General features: G+C 38.3%; 1 protein-coding gene across 1 annotated transcript; it reads right to left on the bottom strand.

The window, feature by feature from the left end:
* Positions 1–13,749: 13,749 nt before the first annotated feature.
* LOC130966334 (uncharacterized) lies at positions 13,750–14,831 on the bottom strand. The gene is made up of 2 exons (XM_057891123.1): positions 14,782–14,831; positions 13,750–14,236 (listed from the first exon to the last, which is right to left on the bottom strand). The coding sequence occupies exons 1-2, from the start codon at positions 14,829–14,831 to the stop codon at positions 13,750–13,752; spliced, it is 537 nt and encodes a 178-aa protein (XP_057747106.1).
* Positions 14,832–17,970: the final 3,139 nt, after the last annotated feature.

Below are 17,970 nucleotides of genomic sequence, written 5' to 3'. Positions count from 1 at the left end.
ATACAATAAATAATATTTTTGAATAATTTTAGATATTTAATTAGTTTCAGATTAATCCAAAAACCCCAATTTACCCAAAATTTCTAATTTCACTTTTGTCCCAAATTAAACCTTAATTCCAAAATTAAATTCAATGCCTAACTTTAACCAAATTAAACCCTAACCCCACTTATCTAACCCTAGCCGCCATCCATTTTATTTTCCTTAACCAACCTATGGAAGAAAGAAATAAAATTGAAAGGGGAAGGGAAAACAGAGGAAAGGGAGAAGAGAGAGCGCTTGGGATCAGAGAGGAAGAGAGTGACAGGGAAGAAGAGAGAGATTGGGAAGGAGGGGATCGCGTCCTGCCGAGTCGCCACCGCCATCACGTCATTGTGGTCGTCGAGTCACCGTCGTGGACCTAAGTCGCGGAGAGTTCACGAGCGTGAGAGAGCGACGTGGACGGCGAGAGTCATGAGCCTGGGACTGTCGCAACCATCGCAGCACCACCATCCTCGCGCCAGTCCCTTCCGCTATCAGTGATGAAGCCCGTCGCCGCCATCCGCGCCTTTGTTGCTGTCAGAACTGCACGCCGCCGCTGGAAGGATCTTCGTTGCCATCGTTGAAGCGAACGAGAGAGAAGGAGACATGGAAGAAAGAGCCGTTGAAGCGAGCTTGCTGCCATTGTGTCCTGCCTAGCCACCATCATCGAAGCCTCATTGCCATTGATTAAGGGTGTTATCGTGGAGCTCAAGGATAATGCGCAGAAGTTGAGTGGAGCCGTCTTTCTACTACTGAAATCATGCTTCAATTTCTGCCCCATTCTACTCGGATCCATTCTCTATTCTGCCCCGCCCCTGTTCTACTGGGGTTTGCTGTTCTTCATGGTGAGACTAAATTTGTTTTGCTTCGTTCACCATGATAATTTGTTTTAGTTTCACCTAATAGCCATTTCATGTTACTTTTAATTAATGCAGAATAAACTGTTGTTGTTCAGTGTTGATGTTGCTGCTGTTGCTACTGCTGGATTCTAATGCCATTATCGCTGTTGCTGTTAATTCGGAATACATGGATTTATCGCGTTTGAATCCTGAGTTTGGTTAATCAAGGTAGGGGTGCTTTCCTTAAACTCATTTTATTTCTGAGAATTGTTATAAATCGATAATAATGCGAAAAGTATATTTTGTGGTTTTGTAAGTCTTATGGATTGAACTCAGTTTCTTTGAATGGATGTAAATGCTTGTTTGAATGGTTTATTGATTGATTGAAGATGTTTAGCCGGATTTTAATTTGGTTTAAGATTATTATGAAGATGATTGGATTCTGGCTGCTTCTGAATATTGTGTTGGAAAGTTGGTTTGATAAAATACTATGAAAAGTGATTTATGGGTTTAAAGTTAATTTGATATTGAAAATGAGCCGATATTGTAAATGGATTCTATTGAATTATTGGATAAGATTCTGAGATTTGGAAATGATTTTTGGTATTTAATTTAGTGTAATTTATTGGAAACGGTTGAAAAGAGTTTGAGAAATAGTTTGGATGGGACCCGAGAAGGGTGGCAAAGTACAAATTTTAAAGGAGATGCTGCTGAAATTTTTATAAAACTCTGAGTATTTGTTTGAAGCATTCTTTAAAAAGAAAATTGGATTTAAGAATCATATTATTTGATTTCAAATTATTTCGAAAAGAATTACGTTTGAGTTCGATTGTTGAGAAAGTAATTACGTATATGATTTTGACTTATTAAGAAAAAGTTTTATGTTTTGTATATGACTTATTAAGAAAAGATTATTCTTGAGTTTCAATGTACTAAGAAAAGGATTATATTTTGAGCGTGATTTGTTAAGAAAGAAACTATGTCTGGTTTGGAATTATTGATGAATGGAATGAGAGGTGTGATAATGAAGGATAATGATTGAGTATGATTGAGGTATGTGGATGAATGAGACATGATTGAGAATGATGTGGATATTTATATTAATGAATTATAATTTAAATATTCATATGGCTTATATATTTGAATTATCTAATATACGAGTTTTCCTGGGTAAAGTACCGTGGCTTGCCACCACGTGTTCCAGGTTGAGACTCGATACTCTGTTGACCCTACGACGTAAGGGTGACCGGGCACTTGTATATATATATATATATATATATATATATATATAGAAAAAGCTATGCATAGACTCATAGGGATGTGCGTCGGGGGATTGTCCAATGGTTAGCTACCAGGACATGTCGGGTTGGCTGTATAACCGACAGATGAGCTCATTAGCCATAGGACAGGCATGCATCATATACATTTGTATGTTTCGCTTGAGTTTGAATTTGTTTTGGTTTGCCTAATTGCTAAACTGTTATTAACTGCTATCTGAGCTATTTGCTGTAACTACTATCTATACCTGTGCTTTCCTTGTCTGTTTTGCCTGTGTTTGTTCTGATGTGGTACTTTTGAGATTATTCGTGATGAGATGATGATTGTGTTGATTGATTATGTGATACGTTGAAAGCTGTGATTGGTTTCTGATTGAGTTATTAGTAAAGTATGAAAAATCAAGTTGCTTCAGCATAGACTTAATGAACCTATACTTGGAACAGGTTGGTGATTCATACAGTCTAGGAAACCCTCTACTGAGAACCCTTTCGAGGATAATGTTCTCACCCCTACAGAATTTCTTTTCCAGTAACAGGTTCAAGAAGGTTTGGCACGAAGTCGTGATTCAAACTACGGAGCTTTGTATATATATATATATATATATGTGTGTGTGTGTGTGTGTATGTATATGTATATGTGTTTTCCTTTTCTGTTTTATGATTTAGTTTTAGATTTTATTTTACCCCTCATCATTTGTCATTTTGAGAATTTAGAGGGGCAGGACTTGTATATATGAAGTTTTGGATAAGTTTATGTAGTTGTTATTACTTGAATATAATATGTGTCTGTGTGATTTTTAAAGTAAAGGCTTCTCGCTTTCATAATTAAAAATTGGGTTCATATTTACGAAGGCTCAATATTAAATAAATATAGTATCAAAATAAAGGATTAAAGGTAAGTAACACCTGAACTTTTAGTACGATCATGAGGTCTTAAAAGTAAGGGTGTTACATTATGGTGTTAGAGCAGTTCATCCTGATTAGAGCCTTGAAAATGGACTGACTATGCTTCATTGCATTCTTTGAGTGTCTGTCATGTTGTAGGTCTTGTCCAAGTAACAAGAATTAGAATTTTATGCACATGACTGCCTATTAATTAACATTGTTAGCTTACCGTTGCATATCTGTTGATGTTAAGTCTGGCCAACTTAATGTTGATGGCTCATGTGAACGGGAAAGTTAATAGGTTATTATAGGCGAAAAGGAATTGATAAGTAATGGGTAATGCGAGTCACGTGGTTCGCGGATGCTTGAGTTTGTTTTTCGTGCTTGGTTTCGATTTATGATTCTTGTTTACGTCGCTTAGGTTGGCATATTGTTTCTTTTTTTACTATCCTCATTGAAGTTCCTTGACTCGGATTCCTTTCTTGAACCATGATTGATCATTCTCCGACCGTATTTCATTATTCGTCCATAACCTTGTTAGATTGTATTCTTAAGAATTTGCTTTAGTCTTTTAAAAATATCTATCTTTACCATTGATTATACTCTTCTTCAGGAATCCTATGCTCATTGATCTGATCTTGAACTTTTTTTGGCATGATACATGATCCTTAAATCTTGAGCGATTTGAACCTTGAAAATTATGATTCGAACTAAGCTAACTTTGTAAATTGATTCTTTTGCTTCATGTCTAATGTATACCTTTAACTTACTATATTCTTGATTATCTTCTAAATTCTCGGCATTATAATTCCTTACCTTGAATTTCTCTACGTAATATGTGTATCTCCTTGACATAATCTGAGCTTATTTTGAATTGGAAAAGTTTTGAATAGATCTTTTCCCTACTTAATTGTGTTTATACGTAATCTGTGTATCTCCTTGAATTTATACGCTTTTTGGCATTTTTTTAGGTAGTTTTTAGTAGGATCTAGCTACTTTTAGGGATGTTTTTATTAGTTTTTATGCAAAATTCACATTTCTGGACTTTACTAGGTATTTTCAGGCTGAAATTGAGGGACCTAAGCAAAAATCTGATAGGAGGCTAACAAAGGATTGCTGAAGTTGTTGGATTCTGACCTCCCTGCACTCGAAATGGATTTTCTGGAGCTACAGAACTTCAAATAGCGCGCTCTAAACTGCGTTGGAAGGTAGACATCCAGGGCTTTCCAGCAATATATAATAGTTCATACTTTATTCGAGTTTAGACGATGTAAACTGGCATTCAACGCCAGTTCTATGCTGCATTCTGGAGTAAAACGCTAGAAACACGTCACAAACCAGAGTTAAATGCCAAAAACACATTGCAACTTGGAGTTTAACCCCAAGAAAAGTCTCTGCACGTGTAAAGCTTAAGCTCAACCCAATCACACACCAAAGTGGGCCCCAAAAGTGGATTTCTGCACTTAGACTTATTTCTGTACACCCTATTAACTAGTTTAGTATAAATAGAACTTTTTACTATTGTATTAGACATATTTAAGCTTTCCTTAGATCATTTTGGGAGACTATTGATCATGTTTGGGGGCTGGCCATTCAGCCATGCCTAAACCTTGTTCTTATGTATTTTCAACGGTGGAGTTTCTACACACCATTAGAAAGCATGCACAAGAGCCTGGGCATCCACATCAGCATGAGATCCCTGAGATGCTTCAAGGGATGTATTTTCCTTTCCAAAGCTATTGGGATCAATGGCAAACTTCTCTTGGAGAATTGAGCACCAACATGGAGCAATTGAGGATGGAGCATCAAAAGAATGCTACCACCGTCAATGAAATAAGAGAACATCAAAGAGCCATAAGGGAAGACCAACGGGCTTTGAGCGAAGAGCAGCAAAGGCAAAGGAGTAACATAGAAGAGATCAAGCATCACATTGGATCCTCAAGGAGGAGCACTAGCCGCCATAATTAGAGGTGGACTCGTTCTCTTTTACTCCTTTCCTATTATTAATCTGTTCTCTTGTTCTAATTGCATGATCATTTGCATTTGATGTCTTAAAGATGTAAAATGTTCCATATATCTCTCATCTTGCTTAAAAGAAAATTTTTATTAAAAAGAATTGAGAGATGCATGAATTTCAAGTTTTATAATAAGACTAGTTTAATTATTTTGTTGTGGTGTCATATGCTTTTGTTTTCTGAATGCATGAATAATCAGTGCATATTTGAAGTTAAAATTTATGAATGTTGGCTCTTGAAAGAATGATGATGATAGTGAAATATTATTGGCAATCTAAAAAATCCAAAAAATTTGATTCTTGAAGCAAGAAAAAGCAACAAAAAGAAAAAGAAAAAAAAGCTTGCATGCAAAAAAAATGGTGAAAAATAAAAGACAAAGCAAGCAGAAAAAGCCAAAAGCTCTTTAAACAAAAAGGCAAGAGCAAAAATCCAATAACCCTTTTAACCAAAATGCAAGGGTAAAAGGGCCCAAGGCTTTGAGCATCAGTGGTTAGGAGGGCCCAAAGGAATAAAATCCTAGCCTAAGCGGCCTAAACAAGCTGTCTCTAACCATGTGCTTGTGGCGTGAAGGTGTCAAGTGAAAAGCTTGAGACTAAGTGGTTAAAGTCGTGGTCCAAAACAAAAAGAGTGTGCTTAAGAACCCTGGACACCTCTATCTGGGGATTCTAGCAAAGTTGAATCACAATTTGAAAAGGTTCACCCAGTTAAAGTGTCTGTGGCATGAATGTATCCGGTGGTAATACTGGAAAACAGAATGCTTAGGGTCATGGCTAAGACTCTAAAAGTTATGTTCAAGATTAAAAAACAACTTAACTAGGAGAATCAATAATATCATCGGGATTCTAAGTTCCTAAGGATACCAACATCTTTGAGTTTCAGTGGATAGTGAGATGACAAAACTATTCAGAAGCAAAAAGCTACTAAGTCCCGCTCATCTAATTGTAGCTAAGCTTCATTTGAAACTTAGAAATTTATTGTATCTTAATTTTCTTTTTATCCTACTGTGTTTTTAGTTGCTTGGGGATAAGCAACAGTTTAAGTATGGTGTTGTGATGAGCGGATAATTTATATGCTTTTTGGCATCATCTTCGTATAATTTTTAGTAGTTTTTGTTTAGTTTTTATTAAGTTTTTATACGTTTTAGTGTTAAATTCAAATTTTTGGATTTTACTATGAAATTTTGTGTTTTTGTACAATATCAGGTATTTTCAAGCTGAAATTGAGGAGCTGGAGCAGATGTCTGATTCAGAGACAGAGAAAGCACTGCAGATGTTGTCCGGATCTGACCTACCTGCATTTAGAAGAGCTTTTTTGGAGCTACAGAAGTCCAAATGGAGTACTCTCAATGGCTATGGAAAGCTGACTTCCAGAGCGTTTCTGAAATATATAATAGTTTATACTTTGCTTCGGATTAGAAGGCCCAAAACTGGCATCCAACGCCATCCTACTGCCCCAATCCAAGTGTCCAGCGCCCAAAAAAAGAGACCGGCGTCCAAATGCCCAATGAGAATACCCTAGCTGGTGTTCCACACCCAAGGGACCTCATAGCACGTGGATCTCATCAAAGCCCAGCCCAAATACTCACCAAGTGGGCCCCAAAAGTGGATTTTAGCACTAAATAGATTATTTTACCCTTACTAGTCATTTATTTAGTATTTAAGGATTAAATTTATGTTATTCAAACCTGGGAATCATAATCTTCGCATATCATACACGTTTACCATTGTATTTTACTTCAGTATGAGTTTCTAAACCTCTTAGGTTGAGGGGAGGAGCCCTGTTAAGTCCTATGAATTAATAAAAGTATTATTGTTTCTCTTCGATCCGTGTTTGATTAATTCTAAGATGTATATTCATTCTTCATCAATATGAATGCATTGAACTGGAATAAGGTTATCACATTCTACGTGAATTCAGAGTGCGTCTTTCATCGGACAATGACGAACCACCTGCTTGAATATACGCCTCTCAGATGGCTAATCCAAGACATCGTTGGGGACGTCTCGAGACATCAGTTCAGCCAATTTACGAGGAGATTAGAGTCTCTGTGGTAAAGGCTAGAACCCAAGGTGCAACATTCTCTGATCCGGAAGATCCAACCTTATCTGTGGCATTTTAAGTAGGATCATTAAGGAGAATGGACTGTATGAGCTTCACTTTCAATAAGAATTGGATCCACACTAAATCTGGGGTTCAGATCTGGAGGAGTATTGGCAGCTATTCAAACCAGACAATCATATACAGCCTGCCATTGAAGAAATCACCCACAAGCAAAGAAGACAGTAGTACCAGAATTAATTCAAAAAGACAAAGAAACTCCAATCCTTAACCCTATTCCTATTAGTATTTTCTACCCCCTTTTGCTTTATTCCTATTACTGCTTTTAATCCTAATACAAACTTCATATATAAAATAAAATCGACAACCTTCTGATCTACCAGACTAAGAGTTGCAAGATTACCATAGCTTGCTTCAAACCACAATCCTCGTGGGATCGACCCTGACTTGCTCAGGTATTACTTGGACGACCCAGTGCACTTGCCGGTACAGTTGTACGAGAGTGTGGGGTGCATACATACCAGAGGCAAGGAAAGCATAGCAGATGCTGTCAGAATCAGACCTCTGTGCATTCAAACGAGCATTATTCTGCAGGTACAGAGATCTTAATGATGCTTTCTTAATGGCATTGGAAAGCTAACTTCCAAAGTTCAAGCAATATATAATGGTTTATACTTTTCTTCAGATTAGACTGCCCAAATTGGGCGTTGAACGCCTAAACTACCCCCTTTCTGGCATTCAACGCCCCAAAGGAAGCAACCTCCCAAGTTGAACGCCCAAACTGGCGTTCAACACAACAAAGGGAGCAAGAAAGCAGCTTATCTACCCCCTATAGGGCGTTGGATGCCCACTCCCTCAAGTCAGAAGCCAAGCTCATCCCAAACACTCACCAAGTTGGCCCATAAGTGGATTTTCACATCAATTTACTTAGTTTACTTTATTTTTGTAATTCTTAATTATTATTTTAGTATATATAGAAGAAAAATCACCCTTGTTTGGAGGACTTTTAGATCTTTTTCAGCTTTTTATCTTTACATTCGACTTTCGAACATTTCTCTGATTCCTATGAATTAATACAAGTACTTCTCTATTTCAATTAATGTGTGATTCTATTCTATGATGCATTGTCGTTCTTCATCCTTATGAATCTCAATTTTACATGAGTTCTTACAAGTCTTGACCCGGATAGTATTGAGCTACAGCTTAAGGATGCATCATGGGTTCCAACAGAATTATCTGGATTAATTGGGAATGTGATATATAACCCCGTTAGTTTGGGGCAATTGAGGTTTCTATGGCTCTAAGGGCTAGAACCATAAGAGCAGTAGTCTCTGATTCTGAAGATTCGACCTTGTCTACGGCGTTTTGAATAGAATCACCAATGGGATTGCCTTGCGTGTGCTTCACCCTCTCCCAGATTGATCTTGTCCATTCGGATGTTTTGTCTGGACCTGAGCAGATTAATGACCATGACCCATGGCTTAATCACTTACAGCCTTGCCATTGAATGGATTATTCATCGTTGAAGTAGAGAGTATGATGTATTAATTCAGAAGAAGAAGTATCTCTGAAGCCTTAACCACTGCTAATTACTGTCTATACATTCGATTGTTCTTGCTTGTTTATGCACCTACAACAAACAACTACTATCCTTCTATTCGCCTGACAAAGATCTGTAGGATAACCACATATTGCTAAATCTGACAATCCTCGTGGGATTCGACCCGCACTCACCTAAGATATTACTTGGACAACTCGGTGCACTTGCCGGTTCAGTTGTACGAGTGTAAATTTTGCACACTGACGAGAAGACTTTTGCCGGTAAAGAATTTCATAAAAATTGTCACATTGTAAGTATAGTTTCTAAACCAACAGAAAATCCTTTTGTACAGAAACTTGGTTGTCACTAAAGCAAACCCAATAAAATTTATAATCGAAGTATTTAAACCTCAGGTCGTCTCTCAAGGAATTGCAGGGAAGTATGATTTATTATTGGTTATGGAAAAAGGTATATTTTTGGGTTTTTGAAATAGGGAACAGGAAAAGTAAATTGCAAGAAATTAATTTGGATAACTAATAAAACTCTTGGCAAGGTATGAGAACTGAAAATTCTGTCCTAGTTATCCTTATCACTGGCGATAGGAATTGTTTATTGTTTCCACTTAGTTAACCTTTACCAAATAAAGGAAAGTTAGGTGGACTAATCAGTTTGATTCCTCAAATCCTAGTCAACTCCTATAGAAAGACTAGCGTTAGAGGGATCCAAACCAATAAGCAAATTCCAATTATCAATCACAAAGGAGTCTGATAACTCGAGTGTCACCAATTACTCAACCAAAGCCAAAAGGGGAAAAATCTAAATTATTTATATAAATAAAAGAAAGCAATCATAAATCTAAAATACCTCAAATTATATTAAATAGAAACTCAAATCCTAACATGGAGTTCATAAACCAATATTAACAAACTAAAATAATAGAATAAATAAAAGTAGAAGAGAAATTAAAGTAAAGGAACATTGAACCTGGAATGAAGAAGAAGTAAACCTAACCTTTAAGAGGAATCCTAATCTTAAATCCTAAGAGAGAGGAGAGAGCCTCTCTCTCTCTAGAAACTACATCTAAAACCTAAAAATTGTGAATTATCAGCCTATGCTTATGAATGAATGGATTCCCCCACTTTATAGCCTCTAATATGTGTTTTCTGGGCCGAGAACTGGGTCAAAAATAGCCTAGAAATTGCTGGGGGAGAAATCTGCCATGCTGGTTTTTCGTCACTGCAACGCATTGATGCATGGGAATTTGTCTCTCAACAAATCTCCCACGGCAAGTATACCGAATTGTCGTCAAGTAAAAACTTACAATAGAGTGAGGACAAATCCCACAGGGATTGATTGGTCAAGCAATTTTAATTGGAAGAATGCTCTAGTTGAGCTAAGCAGAAAGTGGATGGTGAATTGTAGAAAATTAAATGGCGGGAAAATAAATGACAGAAAATAAAGTGCAGAATCTTAAATGAGAAATGGAGATGATTAGCATGAAAGTAAATAACAGAAAATAAAGAGAATTGGTAAGATCAGAAATCGGGAGTTCATTGGGTTCAGGAGGTATTCTATTCTCCGGATCAAGTTCATTTTGATCTCTTCCTCAATCAATGCATTCATTGTTCTCCTTGGAAATCTTAAGTGATTGAATCCCAATTCCTTGGCAATCCAATCTCTCTAAACTTGAACAATTTTCCAATTCCTTGATTTAATTGCTCATGGGAAGAGATGAAGTTTGGTCACTGATTATACCACATGTATTTCCAACTCAAAGTGTTGGTAAGGTTAAATGTCACAATACCCATACAAACCCTAATTTGTTCCAACATGAGAAAGAATTTCTAGCATGATCTCCTCATCCCTTTTTCCAAGGCTCAGAGGAGATCCAATTATGGAGAGTTTCTTTCCCAAGATAACAATCCAATTAGCTGAAGATCGAAAGCTTTTTAGTAAAATCAAGAGAAAAGAAAGAAGAAGATTAATGAAAACTATGATTGATCCATCAAATTACAACAGAGCTCCCTAACCCAATGAAAGGGGTTTAGTTGTTCATAGCTCTGGAAAATGGAAATGAAGAAGAAGAAAGATACATTCTAACTCTAGAAGTTGCAGAAAAGTAAAATATACAGAGTGTAGTTTTCTCCAATGTGCCAATCTCCTTTCTAGTTTAAAACTACCCTTATATACTACTCTTCTTGGTCTTCTAGTCAATTCTGCAAGTCTTGGATATGGGCCTTTGATCTTAAGTTGAAGCAGTTGGGAATCTTCAGTGGGCTCAGCTTTAGTTGTAGAGAGAAAGTGATGTAAGCATGGACTTTGGCTTGGAGCGTTAGTGGCATTAACACTGAGTGACATTATGGGTTCGAGAACGTTAGTGGCACTCACTTTTCTCACTAACGTTCCCACCACATGGCCCACGTTAACTCCAACGTTAGCGGTACTAACGTGACCACTAACGTTGCCTTACAAACCTTCGCAAGCATTATTGGGACTCACCTTTCCCAATAACGTTGCATTGTGCCCCTAGCCCCCACGTTAGAGCTCACGTTAACTAAGTTAACGTGGCTCTTAACGTGGTTATGTCTTATCTTCGCAAGCGTTATTGGGACTCACCTTTCCCAATAACGTTGTCTTGTGCCCCTAGTCTTCACGTTAGAGCTCACGTTAACTAAGTTAACATGGCTCTTAACGTGGTTATGAATGCTATCCTAAAGTTAGTGACAAAGGTGAGTGTCACTAAGGTTGGCTCATCAATTTTACTCCACGTTAACTTTCACGTTAGTGGTCTTAACGTGACCACTAACGTGGGCAATGCAAGCTTGATCCAACGTTAGTGACAAAGGTAAGTGTCACTAACGTTGGCATTGTTCCTCTCTTCCACGTTAGAGTCCACGTTAACTTAGTTAACGTGGCTCTAAACGTGGTTCATTGCCACATCTTGGAGCGTTAGTGGTGATTGCAATTACCACTAACGTTGGAGTCCTTTTTTTATCTCCACGTTAACTACCATGTTAATGAAGTTAACGTGGCAATTAACGAGGCTCATGATGGCTTCGAGGGCATTACTGGTGTTCATTTTTCTCATTAACGTTGCACACTTATCCCTATTCCACGTTAGTTCCTACGTTAACTAGGTTAACGTGGATGCTAACGTGGCTCTTCCTTGCTTCCTTTGTCCTGAAATTACACAAATAAAGTGCATCAAAGTTCTAATCCAAGTCATGAAATCATGCATCATCCATATTAACCTTCAATCTTTGCATAATTCTCATGAAAATAATGTAAAATTCACAATATTTGTCTAAATCAAGATGTAAGTGTTATTTTACCCAAAACATACTTTTTTCCTAAGAAAATGCATGAAACTACCTTAAAACATAAAAGAAAAGGTCAGTGAAACTGGCCTAGATGCCCTGGCATCACAACACCAAACTTAAAGCTTGCTTGTCCCTAAGCAAGTACTGAAACATGAATGATGAATGAAAAGGCAAGAGGAATAAATCATTATTGTGGAAGTTAAATCCTTAGTTTTATGGAGTTTCATGCATAGCAACTTAGGTTCATTCCTTTACCACGTTTCAGACCTTTATCATACCTTGAACACTTGCTTACTTACATCTCCTGAGACTTCCTAGTTATTGATCCTTCCTTCTTTTGTTTTCTCAAGATTTATTGCATTCTTCCTTTGGCTAAGTGCTCTGTAAGAGGGCGACTCTTTATGATAAGCTTTCAGTCAACACTCCCGAGCCAGTTGGTTCAAGGTGCTAGGTGTTGAGACACACCTAAGGACTTACTCCCTCAAGTCTCTTTCCCTCATACATACACACCATAGGCACATGGTTTGTTATTTTTCTTTCTTGAGACCTTGGTGTCCAGCACCTCTTTAGGTTACTAAGTGTTCTGTAGCAAGGGTTACTCTTGATAGTGGACTTTCAGCTGATAATCCCGAGTTAGTTAACCCAAGTTACCAAGTGATAAGGCACTCCTGAGAGCTTATTCATCCAAGTAAATCCCTTATACATGAACACCACAGACACAAGCCTCCATCTTAAACCCTTGGTGCCTAGTATTGTTTCTTATTGTGTTTCTTTCCTTTTTCACTTTTATTGCTCTTTCTTTTTTTTATTGGGATCTTATTATTTAGTTAGTCTCAATGGATGTGTTTCAAGCATAGGATTCAGGGTAGATATTTGCCTTCTTTCCTTGTTTGGTGAACCAACTTAGCTTACTAACCTTCCTACCACAAACATATAAAATTTACTTTACAAAATAACTCCACTCTTGTTTTTCATAACATTTCTTTTCATTTGGTTTAAGGGACAAACATACAAGTAAGCAAGATGAAGTTGAAAACCAGGGACACCAAACTAGTAATCATAGACTTTAACAATAATAAAACTTAAATGCAGAATTGAAAATCCTAAACTACTATGGAAGCATGTTCTATTTCATACATGATTTTCCTTATTTAAAGCTTGAAAAGGTAGAGAACAAGGGAGAACTCCTACTTCCACTCTAAACATTATAATGAAGCAGAGTTTAGTGCAATACAACCTCTTATTGATATCTTATTTCTTTTCCTTCAGCATCCTTCCTGCCCTTTTGGATGTAGATGTTTTAAGATGTTGATTGAATTGTTGAGAGGATTTGAGTGGAAGTTGTTTGTCCTCCCAAACACTTGAGATCTCGTTAGCCTGCATGTATGCTTAAAAGTTCTTGGAATTCAATTGGTGTGTGAACACCAAACTCAGTTTTCTGCCTACTGAAATAGGTTAAATTCATGCAAGGAACCTCATGTGCTTTTATTGAGCAATTGACTACAAAACAGACATTAAACTATTGTTAGGTGGTTTCCTGATTGGTTGGAGCTAGTAACTAGTCAATCCAAGGATTCAGATGTGTTCCTTAACACATTCCTTGATGGAGTACCAACTTAGAATCACACATTCACCTTTGGATTGCTATGGTGTGGAACACCAAACTTAGCTCCTTGCAATACAGAGAAGCCACTTCACCCTTTTATTAAACTATTAGGAAGAGAAAATTACCTCTGGTTGGGTTGCCTCCCAACAAAGCGCTTTTTTAATGTCGCTAGTTCGACAGTTGCTTCCTTAGTTGAGATGGTACTTCAGTTTGGGGCCCTCCCCTGTGTTGCCTAGGTAGTGTTTAAGTCTTTTTCCATTCACTGTGAATGTCCTCTTTGAATCTTTCTCCTTGATCTCTATGTGTCCATAAGGTGAGACTTTTGTGACAAGAAAGTGTCCTGACCACCTTGATTTGAGTTTTCCAGGGAATAGCCTCAGTTTGGAATTGTAGAGGAGTACTTGTTGCCCTTCTTCGAAACTCCTTGGAGCCAGTTTGAGGTCATGCCTCCTCTTTGCTTTTTCCTTATAGATCTTGGTGTTTTCATAGGCTTGAGACCTAAATTCCTCCAGTTCTTGTGACTGCAGAATTCTTTTCTCACTAGCAGCAATGCTATCAAGGTTCAGCAATTTGAGAGCCCAAAAGGCTTTGTGCTCCAACTCCAGAGGTAAATGACATGCTTTTCCATATACCAGTTGATATGGGGACATTCCTATTGGTGTTTTGAAGGCTGTCCTGTATGCCCAAAGAGTGTCATCCAGTTTTTTTTACCATTCCTTTCTAGATGCTCCCACAATCTTTTCTAAGATCCTCTTTAACTCTCTATTGGATATATCATTTTTCCCACTTGTTTGGGGGTGATAAGGTGTAGCAACCTTATGTTTCACCCCATATCTCAAGAGGAGGGTTTCTAGAGGTCTGTTACAAAAATGGGTTCCTCTATCACTGATAAGGGCTTGTGGGACTCCAAAACGGCTAAAGATATTTTTCCTGAGAAAGTTCATGACCACCTTGATGTCATTTGTTGGGGTTGCAATAGCTTCCACCCACTTAGATACATAATCTACTGCTACTAGGATGTATTTGTTTGAATAGGAAGTTGGGAAGGGTCCCATGAAATCGATTCCCCACACATCAAACAATTCGAGCTCTAGGATGAAGTTTTGTGGTATTTCATTTTTCTTGGGTAGATTTCCAGCCCTTTGGCACTCATTGCAGCCCCTTACTAGCTCTTTTGCATCCTTGAAAAAAGTGGGCCAGAAGAACCCACACTGCAATACCTTGGCTGCAGTCCTTTCTCCTCCGAAGTGACCCCCATAGCAAGAGCCATGGCAATTCCACAGGACTTCTCATCCTTCTTCTTCTGAAATGCACCTTCTAAGAATCCCATCTGAGCACTTCTTGAAAAGATATGGCTCATCCCACACGAAATACTTAGCATCATTAATGAGTTTTCTTCTTTGGTGTCTGTTGATTCCTGGGGGTAGATCTCCAGTTTCCTTGAAATTTGCAATGTCTGTAAACCAGGGTGCCTTGTGAACCAGCATTAATTGTTCATCTGGAAAGAACTCATTTACACTTGCTTCGTGTGTGCTACTTTTCTCACAAGGGATTCTAGACAGATGATCTGCCACTTTGTTCTCCACTCCCTTCTTGTCTCTGATTTCAATATTAAATTCCTGCAACAACAAAATCCACCTTATCAATCTTAGTTTTGAATCTTGCTTAGCAAACAGATACTTAAGTGCTGTGTGATCAGTGAAAACAATAACTTTAGATCCAATAAGGTATGATCTAAACTTGTCAAACGCAAAAACCACTGCCAACAATTCCTTTTCAGTGGTGGTATAATTTTTTTGGGTGTCATTAAGGACTTTGCTGGCATAGTATATGACATGCACCAAATTATCTTTTCTCTGCCCTAACACTGCTCCGACTGCAAAGTCTGATGCGTCACACATTAGCTCAAATGGCAGGTTCCAATCAGGTGGGGCAATGATAGGGGCTGAGGATAGTATCTTTTTCAAATTTTCAAATGCTAGCATGCATCCCTGGTCAAATACAAAAGGGGTGTCTGACACAAGAAAATTACTCAGGGGCGTGGCTATTTTTGAAAAGTCTTTTATAAATCTTCTGTAAAAGCCAGCATGCCCGAGAAAACTTCTAATTGCCTTGACATCACTAGGTGAAGGTAATCTTTTAATTAGTTCCACTTTAGCTCTGTCCACCTCAATGCCTTGTTTAGAAACCTTATGACCGAGAACTATTCCTTCTGTCACCATGAAGTGACATTTTTCCCAGTTCAGGACCAAGTTGGTTTCTTGGCATCGCTAAGCCGAGGTTATTCAGGCAATTAGGAAATGAAACTCCAAACGCTGAAAAGTCGTCCATGAAGACTTCTATGAACTTTTCTACCATATCTGAGAAAATAAAAAGCATGCAGCGCTGAAAGGTTGCAGGCGCATTGCATAGCCCAAATGGCATGCGCCTATAAGCAAACACTCCATATGGGCAGGTAAATGATGTTTTTTCCTGATCTCTTGGATCAACCACTATTTGGTTATATCCTGAATAACCATCTAGGAAGCAGTAGTAAGTATGTCCTGCAAGTCTTTCCAGCATCTGATCCATAAAGGGGAGTGAGAAGTGATCTTTTCTCGTGGATGCGTTGAGTTTTCTGTAGTCAATGCACATTCTCTATCCCGTGACAGTTCTTGTAGGTATAAGCTCATTCCTTTTGTTAGGCACCACTGTGATTCCTCCTTTCTTCGGAACTACTTGAACGGGACTCACCCATGGGCTGTTAGAGATTGGGTAGATTACCCCTGCTTGCCACAACTTCATGACTTCCTTCTGCACTACCTCTTTCATGGCTGGATTTAATCTCCTTTGGGGTTGAATGGAAGGTTTAGAATCATCTTCCAGCAATATCGTGTGCATACATATGGCTGAACTAATCCCCTTCAAGTCAGCCAGAGTCCACCCAATGGCATCCTTATGCTTTTGCAACACTTGGAGTAATTCCTCCTCTTGTTCTTGGTTGAGAACTGAGTTTATGATTACTGGAAAGCTTATATTTTCTCCCAGGTATGCATATTTGAGGGTCGGTGGCAATTCCTTCAGTTCAAGTTTCGGTGCTTCTTTCTTTTCATTCTTTCCTTCTAGTGTCCCCTAGTTATAAACCTCAGCTGTTGCTACCTCTTCGCTCAATGTTGATTCATCTTCTTCTGTTAGCTCCTCAATTTCTTCCTCCTCCAGAGTTTCTTATAATATAGCTTGCATTAAATCCAACCTCATACACTCTCCTAATGAGTCTTGTGGGTAACTCACGGCCTTGAACACATTGAATATCATCTTCTCATCATGCAATCTAAGAGTAAGTTTACCCTTCTGGACGTCAATAATGGCTCCGGCAGTGGCTAAGAATGGCCTTCCCAAAATGATGGATGCTTTAACTTCCTCCTCCATGTCTAGCACTACAAAGTCTACTGGAAAAATAAAGTCTCCCACCTTTACCAACAAATCCTCCACTATTCCCTGGGAAAATTTGAATGATCGGTCTGCCAATTATAGGGCCATCCTAGTCAGTTTGGCTTCCTCAATCTTCATTCTTTTCATCATTGCCGAAGACATCTGATTTATGCTGGCTCCTAGATCGCACAGGGCCTTCTCCACTGTGATCTCCCCTATAATACAAGGGATTTGGAAGCTCCCTGGATCTTTTAATTTTTGGGGTAACTTGTGCTGAATAATGGCACTACATTCTTCGGTTAACACCACTGTCTCGTTGTTTCTCCAGCTTCTCTTTTTAGTCATCAACTCCTTCAAAAACTTAGCATAAAGCGGCATTTTCTCTATTGCTTCTGCAAAGGGTATGTTGATTTGTAACCTTTTGAAGATTTCCAAGAATCTTGAAAATTGGCTATCATCTTCCTTCTTCTTCAATTGCTGAGGATATGGGGCTTTTGGAGGATATGACCTCAGCACCTCTTCTTCTCGATGTGTATTAGGAGGGATGACTTGATCTTCTTTTTGTTCTATTTCCCTTTTGTCTGAATTCTCTGTTGATGGTGTCTTGGAAGTCTCCTTCAATTCTTTCCCACTTCTGAGGGTGATGGCTTGACATTCCTCCCTTGGGTTTGGATTAATGTTACGGCAATTGATTTGGCTAGGGATTTGTTTGAACAGGTAGCCAATTTGTGCTTCGAGTTTCTTAATGGCCGCATCTTGATTTTGCATATTAGATCTCACTTCTTCTTGGAATGCCTTGCTATCTTTGACTTCCTTGCATAAACCTTCAAGTAAGGTTTCAATTCTAGAGAGTCTATCCTCAGAGTATGATGGTGGGTTTGGGTTATAAGAGTGAGGGTGATCATGCTGGTTCTGATATGGGTGTTGATATGATCTTTGTGATGAATATTGGTGGACAGCATGGTTGTTAGGATTGTGATTTTGACGTCTCTAGTCTT

This window comes from Arachis stenosperma, chromosome 3 (assembly GCF_014773155.1).
Source record: "Arachis stenosperma cultivar V10309 chromosome 3, arast.V10309.gnm1.PFL2, whole genome shotgun sequence".
Taxonomy (NCBI): Eukaryota; Viridiplantae; Streptophyta; class Magnoliopsida; order Fabales; family Fabaceae; genus Arachis; species Arachis stenosperma.
The sequence above is the reverse complement of the archived record's forward strand: the minus strand, read 5'-3'. Positions and strand labels throughout refer to the sequence as shown.